The sequence below is a fragment of the Phyllostomus discolor genome, chromosome 4, assembly GCF_004126475.2.
Source record: "Phyllostomus discolor isolate MPI-MPIP mPhyDis1 chromosome 4, mPhyDis1.pri.v3, whole genome shotgun sequence".
Lineage (NCBI taxonomy): Eukaryota > Metazoa > Chordata > Mammalia > Chiroptera > Phyllostomidae > Phyllostomus > Phyllostomus discolor.
The window spans coordinates 6,983,536-6,998,009 of record NC_040906.2 but is presented as its reverse complement, the minus strand read 5'-3'; the positions used below and the strand labels follow the sequence as shown (position 1 = coordinate 6,998,009).

General features: G+C 50.4%; 1 protein-coding gene across 1 annotated transcript in view; it reads right to left on the bottom strand.

Moving 5' to 3' along the window:
- The window catches only part of DNER (delta/notch like EGF repeat containing), a 262,105-nt gene extending 249,584 nt beyond the window's left edge, over positions 1–12,521 (bottom strand). The window contains exon 1 of the mRNA XM_028509617.2: positions 12,129–12,521. Within this exon, the coding sequence (XP_028365418.1) occupies positions 12,129–12,410 (282 nt within the window). The 5' untranslated portion in view covers positions 12,411–12,521. The remainder of the gene's footprint in view (positions 1–12,128) is intronic.
- Positions 12,522–14,474: the final 1,953 nt, after the last annotated feature.

Sequence of the window (14,474 nt, the reverse complement as noted above, 5' to 3'; positions counted from 1 at the left end):
CAGGACGGCCTTTTCACTCTGTTGATGCTGTCCTTTGATACAAAAGTTTTTCATTTTGATGAAGGCCAACTCATTTTTTTTGGTTGCCTGTGTTTTTCCTGTCATATCCAAAATCGTAGAGAAATCCAATAGCATGAAATCTCTCCCCTGTGTTTTCTTCCAGGGGTTTTATCATTTTAGCTCCAACATGTATGTCTTTGGCTCACTCTGAGTCCGTCTGTCTGTACGGTGCGAGGTAAAGAGCCGACTCCGTGTTTCTGCACGTGGACACCCAGTCCCCCCCCTAACACACACAAGACTTGTTGAAGCGCTGTCCTTGTGAACCAGTTCTTGGCATCGACCTGTGCTGAGCTCCGAACAGGGAGCAGACGAAGGACTCCTGCTGCCGTGGGAGCCCCAGAGCAGACCTGCAAAGAGCCCCAGGGCAGCTGGTCAGTCTGAAAGGATTCCCCTTCTGCTGAACCACACAGGAAGCCCGGGAGCCGGGCAGTGGTGGCCCTGCCAGGCCCCTGGCTAGCACGGAAGCAAAACAGGAAAACTACAGCCCGGTGGTGAGCAGCACAGATGGCTTCGGTTTACGGCTCTGCTCCCGCTTACTGTGTGACTTTGGTCAAGTTACTTAACCTTTCCATTCTTCATTTTCATTTTCTATGAAGTACGCAAGGCCATCCAGATTGTGGGTGGTAGCAGAAACCTTGAGAAAGGTCCCTGGCATCTGGCTGGGTGACCTTCAGACGCCCTCTGCAATCCTTTCTCTGAGGCCCTGGCATCTAACAGGTACATTCAATACATCACCAGGAGGAATGAGGACCCCCCGGTTATCACCGTGGGCTGCAATACCATCTGAGCTGATGTGTTTGTTAAGAGACTAACTCATGTGGGTTTACGCAGAGTGCTTCTATTGTTAGTTCTTAATGAGCCCAGGGCAAATGAGAAATTCTAGTGGGCTAGGGGTGTGACCCCTGCACTGGATGATTAGCCAAAGCAGGGCTGAGGCCTGGAGATCACTTGTTGCTTAGCAACCGCCACCAGGCTACTTGGCTCCTACGAGTGGACCTGGTGAATGTCCTCAAGGATTGGGATTTGGGCTGTGCTGTTCAGAAGGCAGTGAGACCTGGACATGTGTTGGGTCAGTATGGTCCCTAATGCACAGGATCCCCCGCCCCCCCCAAAAAAAAACAAAAAAAAATGCACCTTCAGGGAACTGGAAGCACTGGAGACTGGATATTTTATGGCCCAGAAAAGCTTAAGAAACAGACTCCAGATCAAGGGCTCAACCCGAACCTCTGCTTACCGCCCACACCTGCACTCCAACGCCCTGGAGTCTCCCAGGCCTGATAGAAAGAAAACCTCGCCTGAGCATGCAAGCACAAAGCACGTGTACTGTGCGCACCGAAGGTAAGGGAAGCACGGGAAACTCACACAAACCCACCTGGGGTTTTTAACAGGGCGCCAGCCTCATTTTGAACATCGTTTTTTAATACTGTGAAGGCTGAACATAATCATCCCAGTTTCTCTTCTTAAAAAAGAAAAAGAAGAGTGACTTCCCTTTCTGTCGGGACAGCCCCAACCCCCTCCCATGAGCACACCCCCCACCCTGCCTTTGTGAAAGAGAAAACTAACAATATTAAGTTTACTTCTCTCCAGCTGAGGGCTTGTTTTAGGCCTCAGAGAAATGTTAGGATAAGCTCCTGTTTCTCTGTCTCTCTTATTGTTCCTCTCACTATGAGGCTTTTCTACAGAAATAAAAGAGTTCCCTTTCGGACAACCAAATATTAGCCAATTACGCGCACACACACAGTAGCCGATTTTAAAGAGTAAAACCGAGGACAGAGGACGACAAAAATCTCTGGTCAGGAGAAAGAAATGAGGTTCTTCTCAGGGGAAAGAGCTAAAAATACAATGCGGAGATTAAGGCCTCAGGGAAATTTGCATTTTGCTGAATATTAAGATGAGATTTTCTCTGCCCGAGCCTGGATGAAGAAGGCTGTTTGAAATCAGACCATTAACCAGCAAGAACGTTTAAAAAATACTCTATTATCCAATAAGGCTATTCAAATTAACTGGGTGATTTTGACAAAATACTAAAGAATCCAAGCCAATTATTAAAGAAAAAAAAATGTGCTGAGTAGGTCTTTTACCAAAATAAATGAAGAATCTCACTCTAATGGTTACAGTGTTCCAACCTCAGGAAAAGTCAAGCTAAATTACAAGCATTTCAATATGATTTGGAAAATCTATGCCAACCCTTCTTAAAATGGGCAAAACCGGGAGCTGTATTGAGTCGTACTTTCTAAGGAGAAAAGGGGATCGCTGCTCCTCACACACACCCCAGCCAGCACAGGTTCTTCAAAAGCTGCCTCCTGGCTCCAATCAGGCAATTCTCCAAATACTGTCCCGTCTAGTACGGGTGTCAAACATTAGAGCTTTATGTCCAATTTACCAACCACCCCACTGATCAGTTTGACTGACTAAGAATAAAAAATTCTAAGCTTCTGAAGGGCAAAACATTGAGCATAAGGAGAGTCAAAAGGAAAAAGATAAACAGGGAAAAACTATTTACAATACAAAGGACCAAGAGCTACTGCCAATCGATTTTTAAAAATGAGTAACCCAAAAGAGAATTAGGCAAAAGTAAGAACAGGCAACTCGAAAGGAATATCTTCCCTTTTCATAATGTCAAAAATACAAAGAGAACTAATCAGATACCATGTTTTAGCCATCAATTAACACACAAAAATAAACTGAAATCAGGTATACCAGCATTGACAAAAATGGGGGTGAACAGGCATTCTCTTATACTGTTAGTAAGTACGCAAAAATGTTTGGCCTTTTTGAATGGCAATTAAGTGAAATTTATTAGAATGCTTAGTGTGTGTAACTTGACATGCATATACACATGTATACACACGTGTCAGTATATATTATATATATATATATATATATCAGTGGTTATTGCAACATTACTTATCATGGAAAAATGAATACATAAATACATAACAGAATACCATGTATTCAGCCATCATAAAGAAGGGGTTTGCTTTCTGTTTTAAGACATGGTAATATGTTTAAGTAGATTAAAAAAAAAGTTGCGGAACAGTATTCATAGAATGATCTAATTTTTATATAAAATAGTTGCATGGATATATCAGTATTTACACATGCTTTGCATATGTTCACATGTACAGAGAGGAAAATGTACAGCTGCACACGAAAACGGGAGCAGCGATCACCACAGAGGCACGCGGTCAGCAGACGAGGTGGGCAGAGGGCAAGGCAAGTTCACGAACGGACGGCCCTCATCATATTTTCACTGGTTTTTAGTGCCCTGACACAGTTTGACAGTTGCCCTTGAAAGGGCCCATAAAGATGTAAAACTATGAACTAAATGAATATTTTAAATGTGGTTAATAAAATGTGCCTTATGTAATTATATGGCAAGAACTTAAAGTATAGTACATAAGCCCTTCAGAACAAAATTGGGAATTGGAGCAGGAATTAGTTAGGCAACTTTGGGGTAAAGTTGCAAGATTTAGCAAATTTGTTTTTAAATGGTAATGGGAAAAAAAAACACGGCAAAGATTAAATTAAAAAAAAACAACAACTCCCAGTTAAATTTGAACTTCAGAAAAACAGTGCACGATATGTGGGCCAAAGAGGAGGAAAAGTTCATTGTTTCTCTGAAGTTCAAAGTTAACTGAGCCTCCTGCATTTCATCTGGCACCCCCTCCTGGGGACACTTCATGCTCCCAGGCTGCCTTGGGGAGCACGCCTCGGTCCGTGCCCGGAGGCCCCCACGTCTTCAGCCCGCTTCCTCTTCCTCCATCCCAGCGGTTCTACCGTTGGCGGAAGACTTCTTTAAGAATGTCAGGAAACTTGTGAGCCATTCCCCAGGAGAACATGCACGTACACAGGCTGGCCTCTGAGGACGTCCACTACTCTCAGACCCATCTACAGAGCCCAGGTGAAGGGCCCTGGTTTCTATCCAGGCGTGACAGGCCATCCTGATGTTTGGAACTCCTGCCATCTCAACACGTGCTTGGGAGAACTGTACTTTCCCACCTCCCTTCGACGCTGCTCTAAAAAGCAAGTTCCAAAGGATCTAGCATGGCCAAATAACTGGGGAGTTGGGGGGCAGGGTGAATTAATGTATGAAGGATTCACACAACCTGATTTCAAGACTTCTTAAGGGACTCCCATCAAGATAGTGTGGAACTGGCAAAAGGGTAAGCTACACAATGCCAACAGAGTAGAACAGCGGCTAGAAATAGGCCCACCTGAGTATGGGCGAATGATTTCCAACAAAGTTACCCAGGCAATTTGGTGGAAACAGAGTCTTGTCAGCAAATGTTCCTGGAACCGCTGGTATCCATCTGCCAAAAATGAGCAAAGTCTCCCCGTGCACCGCACCATGTACAATGATCTCAAAATGGACCAGAGACCTCAACGTACCAACTCAAATCATACAATTCTAGAAGAAAAATATAGGAAAAAATGTTTGTAACATTGGATTAGGCAACTATTTCTTAGGACACAACAAAGCACAAACCATAAAAGAAAAAAATGATAAATTAGACCTCATCAATATTGAAAATCTTTTCTTCAGAAAACACTGTCAAGAAAATGGAAAAAGAAACCAAAGATCGGGAGAAAATATTTGCAGGTCACACACCAAATAAAGGATTTCTATCCAAAACACAGAAAGGACCCGCACAGCTCCTTTGAACAAACACCCTATCAGAGAAGAGGTTTGGATGGTGAATAAGCACATAAAAATGTTCAACATTAATCGTTATGAAAATGCAAATCAACACCACGATGTGCTGCCACTCCACACCCATCAGAATAGCTGAAATCTAAATGACCATACAATACCAAAGAAACGACGCGGATGACAGCTGTGGGAACTCCCATTTACTGCTGATGGGAATGCAAAAATGGCATCCCGATTCTGCAGAACGGTCGGGCAGCTCCTGGTAAAGCTTCCTGGGTGCTTACCACATGACCCAGGGATCCCCGCCCCCAGGTATTTACTCAAGAAAATGGAAACCTATGCCCACTCGAAGACCTGTGTGGGGCAGTGTATGGCAGCTTTATTCACAATTACCAAAAACCGGAAACCCAAGGGCACGAGCTGGAGAAAGGATAAACAAGTGGTGGTACATCCATCCGCACAGTGGAGTCCTACTCAGCAGTGAAAAGGCACTATTGGTACATGCGAACCCATGGATCAATCTCACGGGTCAAAGTGTTATGCGAAGGGGAAGAATCGCCGAGGTTGTGTGATTTTATTTATATGATGTGCTGGAAAAGCCGAAACTCTAAGGGCAGAAACGAGACCAGTAGTAGCCGAGGCCGGGGCTGCTGAAATGGTTTCCTGTCAAAGGGGCCCGAGGGGACAGACAGAGGTGATAGCTTAACTGTGGTGATGGTTACACAACTGAATGACAAAGCCACAGAACTGAGTGCTTTCCAGAGAAAATTTCACTGCATATAAATTATACCTTAATTTTTTTAAGTATTTTTTAAAGATTTTATTTATTTATTTTTAGAGAGGGAAGGGAGGGAGAAAGAGAGAGAGAGAGAGAAACATCAATGTGCGGTTGCTGGGGGCTATGTATGGCCTGCAACCCAGGCATGTGCCCTGACTGGGAATCGAACCTGCGACATTTTGGTTTGCAGCCCGACCTCAATCCACTGAGCTACGCCAGCCAGGGCTATACCTTAATTTTTAAAAAATCTTTTGTCTAAGAAACAATAGGGGAAGTGAGTCTGAAGTCAGCGAGTTTGATTTTCTTTGTATGGTTCCTATACGATGTCATTCCTCTTTCAGGTAACGTACTGAGGACACATTGAACCGTGTTCCTGTTCTAATGCATTCTATTTAGTTTAAAAATTAAGGATGGGGTTTTTTTGCTCCACATGACATATTTCCAAACCGTGGCCGGAACACTGTGGGAAAGTGGCCGTGGTCCTTACGGCCTCCCACGGGGCGGGGTTGCTGCAGAGGGTGGCCCTGAGTCCCCACGGAATCCAGGGACTCCGCCCTTTTCCCCCGTGGGAATTACTTCGCCCCCAGAACGCCTTTCACAGAGGAGCTCCAGTCTGCCTCTGAAACCCGAAAGGAGCAACGATGCTCCTGCCAGGGAACCAGATGTAGCAGGTGAGTGAGTGTGAGCACCCGCTGAGTCCCCAGGCTGCGCTGGCTGGCACGGGGGACGACAGCACGACAGCTCACCCGCTTCTCCTTCCGGGCTCCTTTCTTTTGAGGACGCCGATTTCATCCTTCCAACCCTCCGGCTTCCAACTGAGAAGTGGGGGGTTAAGAGCGCTCGTAATACCCGAGCGGGAATTTTAAACCTCTCAATTCACACCCAGGCGCTCGCGTGTAGATCCCAGGTGATTCTGCTAAGCGGCCGGGGTTGGGCACCAGGGCAGGGGGAAGAGTAACTAGAAATGCGCCCACCGAACCTGGCTGTGCTGTTGTGTCTTCTGTTTGGAGGGCAGGACTCTGTAGTCCCCGCCTCTGGAGGAGGCAGCTCTGACCACGGCTGCCACTGCCCGGTAAGGAGATCTAAAAATACAGCTCGGGCGCTCATTGGGCCTCTGACTCGGATACCCTTCAGCTTCGGGCAGGCCTCCTTCCTCCGCGATGCTTGTGACCTGGGGGCCTGAACAAACCATCTTTGGACGGCACGGGTGTCCCACGAGAAGCTTAAGCAAAGAAGCTAAAAACAGAAATGCGTTTTTGTCAGGTGGCCAAGCTGAGAAACGTGATGTTTCCTAAGAAGGTGCCAGATAAACAAAATGAAAAAAAAGTCACTTCATTTTAATAACACCGTGAAAAACGATGATTTCTTTCTTTCGCTGAAATTGTTACAAGGATTTTGGCTCGTTTTCTTTTTTTTTCATTCATTTCAAAGGAAAACTTGAAGTCACTGAGATTTCTCTGAGAAGGTACTTGTCTATGTCACGACTTAAAAAACTATGCATTTATCAAAATTTTAATATGGTGCATTTTTCATTTTTTAAACACGTGTTGCAGCATCACACAGCCTGGGAGGGAGGAAAAGCTGGCTCTGTTCATCGGACAGCAGCCCTCAGGCCCTGAAGAGCTGGCGGCGTCCCATTTTACACGGGAAACTTATCCTCCTCTTCACACGCCTTGTATTTGGGCAGCACTTTACTTTTTTCCAAAACGCTTTAAAACTCAGTCTCCCATACTTTGTTACACTTATTGAAAAAAAAATATACTATGGCCCCATTTATGAACTGCATCTTTTCTATCGAGAAAATCAGACAAGCAGGATTAGCCCATTTTAGAGACGCAAACAGCAAGGTCCAAGGATGTTCCCTTACGCCCCCAAGGTCACGAAGAGGTCACAGAAAACCCAGAGCGAGAAGCAATGTCTCTCGACACCTCAGCTAAATCGGACATTTTGGGCACAAGACAATGCAAGTGTGTGTGTGTGTGTGTGTGTGTGTGTAGCCCAGTGAAGACTGGTGCTGTGCAAAGAACCAGAATTCTTTATTGTTGTTTGTTAGCAAACTGCAATCAAAAACGGATTCATCTGGAGCGGATCCATTGTTCCTAGTCGGCATGTTTAATCAGAAGAGAGGATTATGGAATCGGCGTGAGAGAGTAAAATTAACTTGCATGAAAAGCAGCTTCACAAGCCCCTTTCTTCTCCAAGTGCAGAAATGGACACATTTTCATTAAAATCCCAAACATAAGACTCCCAGGGAACAGGAAATAAAAAAAAAAAAAAAAAAAAACAGGTGTCTGACGGCTCTGAGAATCTGGCAGAGAATTATTTCATTAAAATAAAAAAAGCTTCACAAGCGGATCATACAAATTTAAATAATCCCTACCTCTGACGGACGGCCCAATAGAAGCAAGGCATTCCTGTCCCCCTGACGGGAACGGAACACCTGGCCCAGCAGCGGCCACCTCCGGCACCTGCCTGCTTCCCCAAATGAGCCAGAAAGGCAAGCAGAGCCATCCCGGTTTTCAAATGAGAAGTGTTCTCAAACCCATCAGATGCATTTCTGATCCTTTTGTGTATTGCCCATTGGCATACCATCATGCAACTGGAACCCAGGATTCTGAGACGAAGGGACTGCTCAGTATATGGCACAGGGCAGAGCTCACCGTGTCGCTGCCATTCCTGTGGCATTTGACTCCAGCCAAGAACAGCCACACAGGCTCAGTGCTTTTGCACAAAGTCAGACTCAGGAACCACGTCATGCCCTTTTTCCTGATAAGACCCAAAGAGGGGATAGCTCTGACTTAGGGTCACGAAGCTAAAAACGACAGGGCCAGGGCTGGACTTCCTCCTCAGCCCACTCTACAGCTCTCCGTCAAGCCAGTCACCTGGTGCAAACCCCAGCTCTCCCACTTACTAGCAGTGTGACCCTGGGCCAGTCATTCAACCTCTCGGCACGTCTCCTGTGCCATGGGCTGGTTCCAGCACCAGCTCACAGGACACCTCGAGAGCCGGTGAGCGACATCTGTGAAGCCCCTGGAACAGTGATGGCTCGCGGCAAGTGCTGGAGTGACGTCAGCAGCCAGCGTCATCATCATCATCATCAGGTCTCTGCAGCTTAGATTTCCATGTGGAATCCACTGAACCCTCTTGATTTGCCATGTTTAAATGGGTTAGAGGAACAGCACAGGTATATTTTAAGTGTATGGTTTGTAGGGCAGTATCAAATTGTGGATCTTGGATTCGCCACTCAATCAAAACCAGCTTCCACGTCTACCTTTGACACAAGGCCAGGAGGGTCCTTGTTCTTTCGACCTCGTACAGTGAGGTGACGGGCATATGGAGTGTGTGCCAGAGTTGAAAAAGAAAGGAAACAGAAGAGGTGATATTTGTGCGGGCACTACAAGTGCTCTGTGATTTACAACAAATTAATGCAATCCTCCCCGAAACCCTGTTGTGGACGTGCCCCAAAGACAAGGAGGTCACCCACTAGAATTTTGGTTTGGATGTCAAGAATGAAAGCGCCCCACACGCCAACAGGGTAGGAGAAGGGTTCTTGCTCGAATAATGAGGCTCTCTGGGCGGAGCCGGTGGGCGGGGCCCAGGCAGGTCCCCATTGGCTGGAGGGAGCCGGGAAGGAGACTGTCTTGGGGGACTCACTGCAGACTCGGGGAGTGGGCGGCACAGCGTGGCCCAGGGCTTACATGGCATGACCCTCTCACCAGAGCCTGGGGAAAGAGCTCCCAGGCTCTGTGTCAGCTTGCCTGGACTGGGGTGGGGGGTGGGGGTGTCCCTGAAAGCGGGGAGGGGAGGGCCGAAGCTTAAATACTGCCAGCAGTCAAACACCAAAAAAAACAGAATCAGATGCTAGGACAGACCCTGGGACAGGTAGATCCCGTCTTTGGAGACGAGGAAGCGGGACTCAGTTTTGATCACCTGTCAAAGCAGATCCATCTTCAGCCCTTCCACCTCAAACCCACGCTTCCTCCCTTCACCCCAGTCCCCCGTCCTGTGAGTCTCGGTCACCAGGTGACACACGAAGCAGTGCCTGGCCCACCGGCTTGCCCGCCGGCGGTCAGTGGACCGCAGAAAAGCTGAAGATAGCTGTAATCCATTTTAACCCCAATTAGTGGTTATGATTGCCTTAACTTTTCCACAGAAGAGAGAAGGAAGGGAGGGAGGGAGGAAGGGATGTCAGAAAGAAGAAAGGAAGGCGGATTTCAGACGTTGGTTCTAACGTTTCCATTGCTCAACACGATTGTCTTTGTAGCTGTTTAAAGGATTCTCTTCACATACAGGTAAAATTCCACTTCCAGTGCATTCAGTGAGCTTAGGTTTTGTTTCAGCAACCACACTCTTAGCAACAGCTAGCATCCATTTCTCTTATCTGTAACTGAATAGGGGAAGGGTTTTTTTTTCTCTGTTTAATGTTTTTACTGAGATCACCCCTCCATGCCCCCATAGAAAACCTAAGTCTCGAACATGACTGCAAAATCATGAAAGATTAAATTGAAATGATCAGGAATCAATTTTGCATGGGTTAGAAGGCTCTGAATCATCTCAGCTAAGTTCTCCTGGGTAACCAAGCCGGATCAGGTTTCAAATTTGCTCAGCTTTCCTGTTAGAATTACAGTTACTCAGCTCTCTCTTCAACTCGAAACTCAGAGGGCCCCGTTCTGTGCCTCCCTCGGGCGGGCAGCATCCATGCAGCCGGGATGGCTTCGCACACGAGCGACCCAGGAAACCAGATCTGTTTTGAACTAGCTGGTTCCGCAACGTGTGTGCCTGAATGGACTGCATTATATACCAACCCACTACTCGGGACAAAATAAAAAAATATGTGTGCTTCTCTGTTAGCTACATTTAGGAAGCACTAAAGAGGTCTTTGTCTTTCTTGGAGATTTCTTAGATCTATTTCTAGGGTCACAAAGACAAATCTCAGAGTGGAGTGAAATTTCCAGTGTCCAGTCTCTCTTCCCACGTCCGGGAGCTTCCATGTACTCTGGCCGCCTCCCTGCCTCTCCCTACTACTCTCTGAATCATCCGCCTCTTTCAAGGCTGGGATTCAGACATGCAAATACGACAACCTGTGAGAGAAGCATGTAGGCGACTTATTTCTTCAGGGAAATTATTACAAACCACCGATCGACACAGGAAATTAGCAAGCAACACGAGTCCTGATGGTTAGAATGGCCCCAACAGGCATCTCCCCAAAGAGCCGTCATGCCCCGGATCTCTGCCGGACACTGTATCACACACTCTCATTATCATCATCATCATCATCATCCCCTTTGAGGGAATAACAGCTTATTGGGCCCAATTAACAAAGAAGAGCATAACACTAAAAGGAAAGATGAATTTGGGTTGACCATTTGCTTATTAACAAGGAAGAGATTTGAGAAAATAGCAGTAATTCTGTCAAGGTCGAGCGCCTCAGTCCCTTCTGCCCCTTTATTTTAAAAGGTAAAGCATATCGTATCATGTGGACTTCGTTCCCCACGGAAATAAGAGTGGATCTGAGCATTCTCGGAGTAACTCTTGGGGCATTGTATCAAATGTATACGAAACAAACGCCTCCAGTCCAAATGTAAGGGGGGGGGCACATTTCATCCCAGATCTAGTCCACATTCCCTTGACTTAATTTAATCATTTTAGATACATTCATGGTGCGCCCCTGCCCTAGAAGCCACTTGGGGATCTTCTACCCACCGCACTACCTAATCCCCCCACTGAAAATGTTACTGTGATTAACAGGTTCATGGGTTTCGTCGAGGTTTAATATTCTTCTAATCCAGCCTCATCTATTATTTTCTGCCAAATTTTCTCGAAGTCCAAATCCACGGGCAGCAGCTGGCCATCCGCTGCACCGCCCCAAGCTTCCTCGAAGCTTCCCAGTGCCCTGCTCAGCGGGGGGAAGGGGACGACACACCGAGCGCGCCCCGCCCCCGCACACACACACACACAACGTGCCCCCCCCCCCAATGCCTCAGACCCTTCCAACATCCCCTCCTAAGCTCAGAGCTCAGAAAGGGCTGGTCTCAAGCCGCGGGGAGGCGGCTGCCCTCTTGGCTCTAGCTGCCTCGTCAGGGCTCTCAGGGGTGGAGAAAGAAAGTGTCGACCGCCCGGCACGGAGCCAGCCATCGCCTGCCTCCCAAACCCCGCACCCTCGGTGACACACGCGGTGTCCAGTGGGACAGGGAGTAGGGGACACTTGGACATTGAACACTCAGCAGGGGACGCTCGGAGCTGGATCCTCTAAGCGGCCCCCGTCGGCACCGAGACCACATTCTAGTGGAGAGTGGCTCAGCCCGGGCTGGGAGGAGCGCGCCACTCGGTGACCAATGGTCGTATCGGGAGCACCGGGTCTAGAGTGGCTGCCAGGCCCTGGAGCGGTGCGCCCCGAGAGCCCCAGGCTGGCACGGCTCAAGAACCAGGGTGGGCAGGGAAGTGGCACTTGCAAGGTCAGCGAGGTGTCCGCGTCGACGCGGACCGAGAGGCCGGATCCATCCGCTTCCCAAGCAGGAGACGCTAGTGTCCCGCAGGCTGGAGCCCCACGCCGGGCAGCGCTCGCGGCCAGCAAGGGGAGGCTGTGGGTCCCGGGCCGGCGCCCCGCCCCTCCCCGCGCCCGCCGCGTCCACTCACCTGGCAATTGGCGCCGGAGACCCCGGCGGGGCAGGTGCAGCTATAGCTGGGTTCGCCGATGGGAGCCGGGGACTGAGGGCCAGGCGCGGGGCGCGGGGTGCATACGCCCCCGTTCCGGCAGGGCTGCGAGGCGCAAGGCCCCGGAGCGGGCAGCGGCGCGGCGGACACCGGGCTGGCCAGGCAGCTGCCGCGGGGCCCCGCGCCGAGCAGCAGCAGCAGCAGCAGCAGGGCCGGGGCGGACAGCAGCTGCGCACCCGGCGCCGGGGCGCGGCGCGGCGGCATGGCTGACCGAGCGGGCACGGGAGCGGAGCGGGAGTCAGAGACGGTGGCGGCGGTGGCGGCGGTAGCGGCGGTGGCACCGAGGGTTGCTCCGCGCGGCTTCGCGCCTCCTGCAGCTGCGGGCACCGTGGTTCCCGGGGCAACGACGGGCGGGGCTTGTGGGGCGGGGCAAGCGGGGAGGCGGGGCCGACGGGGGCGGGGCACAGCCCGGAGGCCGTAGGGGAGGCACCAGGCGTGGGGACCCTTCCCCCACGAGGTGTCAGGGCAGGAGGAGCGGCAAGGCCAGCCCGGGCCCGCAGGCGTGAGGGCGCGTTCGGAGTCGTGGGCGTGTCCTAAAGAACCCGGGGCGGGCGGTGGCGGCGCGGGCCAGGCCGGGAGCTAGGCGGTGCTCGGGAAGGGAAAAAGCTGAAGGGGTCGATCCTGGAGGAGAGGAGGGCTTTATGGGGCCTCCAGGTGCCCGGCAGCGTTGCGCCCCCCCGCGGGCCACGCAGGGCAGGAGGGCTCGCTTCGCAGCGAAGGGCTGCCCCTCCTCGCGGCCGCCACCCGCAGCCTCTGGGCGCAGAATCTGGGAGATTGCTGCAGGCAGCGGTCCCACCTCGTTCCCGGGGCTGCTGCCCCTCTCACAGTCCTCCCGGCCCACCCAGGCCTCCGCGCCCACCGCGCCCTCAGGGCCTCCTCGCTAGCTGGGGAGTGACTTAGCGTCTCTTCTCAGCCACCCTCGAGCCCTTGTCCTTGGTGCTGACCGAAAAGTCTCCCTGCTCGCGGGCCCCGCCTCGCTGGCCGCCCAGAAACCTCTGGCTGGCTTGTGGGCGCCGACAGAGACCTCGGAATCAGAGTGCAACACTGTCGTTGAACCGAGGAGGAAACCGAGGCCCAGACGGGCTGCACTGGAACCCAGTGGGCAACTTGACTCCCAGCTCAGAGCTCTGCGAGTCTCTCAAAGAGCTGTTCTCCTGAACGTGCTGGTCCGCAAAGGCCCTGCCTGGATTTACCACACTCTGTAGGAAAGGAACATTCGCCACGACCTGCTGGGGGGAGGGGGCGGAGAAGGGGGGTGAGTTGAGAAAGGGGCTCCCCTACAAGTCCCAGTTAGGCAGATTCTTGCTTTGATGGCCAAGGAGCTCAAGCTCTGCTGAGTAAACGCAGCTCAGCCGATCTCTGCCCGGGACCTTTCTCAGCCACTACTTACACAGGTGGCAAACACAAGGCCTGCGGCCGAATCCGGGCCCTCCACCCTATTTCTACCAGGCGGCAGCGCGAAGCTCCTTGCCCCTAGTTGAGGAGTAGTTACATTTACACAGTCCTAAAATTATATTCGGCCCTTTGAAGGCAACCTCGAGGCCGATGTGGTCCCCAGTGAAAATGAGTTTGACACCCCTGCATGTATAAGCTCCCAGGTAGCCTGTTTGGATGGCCACGTGAGACAACAAAATGTGACCCTCTTGGATTGACAGTTTGGGGCAATAATTTAGGACACACAGAAATTGTTTCATAAAAGCTGGGCAAATGAGAAAGTAGAGACACCAGCTGAGCCCATGCACGCAGGGGCCAGGTGAGCAGCCGGACTTCCTGCTGCAAGTCTCTTGTGGAAACAGGAGGCCCTGCCGGCCCTCTCCCAGCCCTGCTGAGACCCCGGAGCAAAGGTCAGGCCTTTGTGCGTCAGGAGACGCCTAACTTCCTGTGGCCCCTGCAAAGCCGACACCGGCCGGATCTGCAGGCAGCAGGGGGAACTCGTGCCTCCAAGTGATTCCCTCACACCTGCTGTCTTTTATCTGAGTCCGCTCAAAAAAAAAAAAAAATCCCAATTTTGTGCCACGACAGCACCCTCTGCTGGTAGCAGCCTCATCATTCAGGTGTTCTTCCACTGCCTGTGCCCCTGGAGTCTGCATTCTTTCTTGGCACTAACCTCTCTTATCTCAAATCCTTGGAATAATGGACATAGTGATCATCACTCCCTCCCATCAATACACACACACACACACACACACACGCACACAAATGAAGCAAAATGAAGCGTCAGAAAGGTTGTGAACTTAAAATCACACTTCAGTTTACCTTATTTTTGCC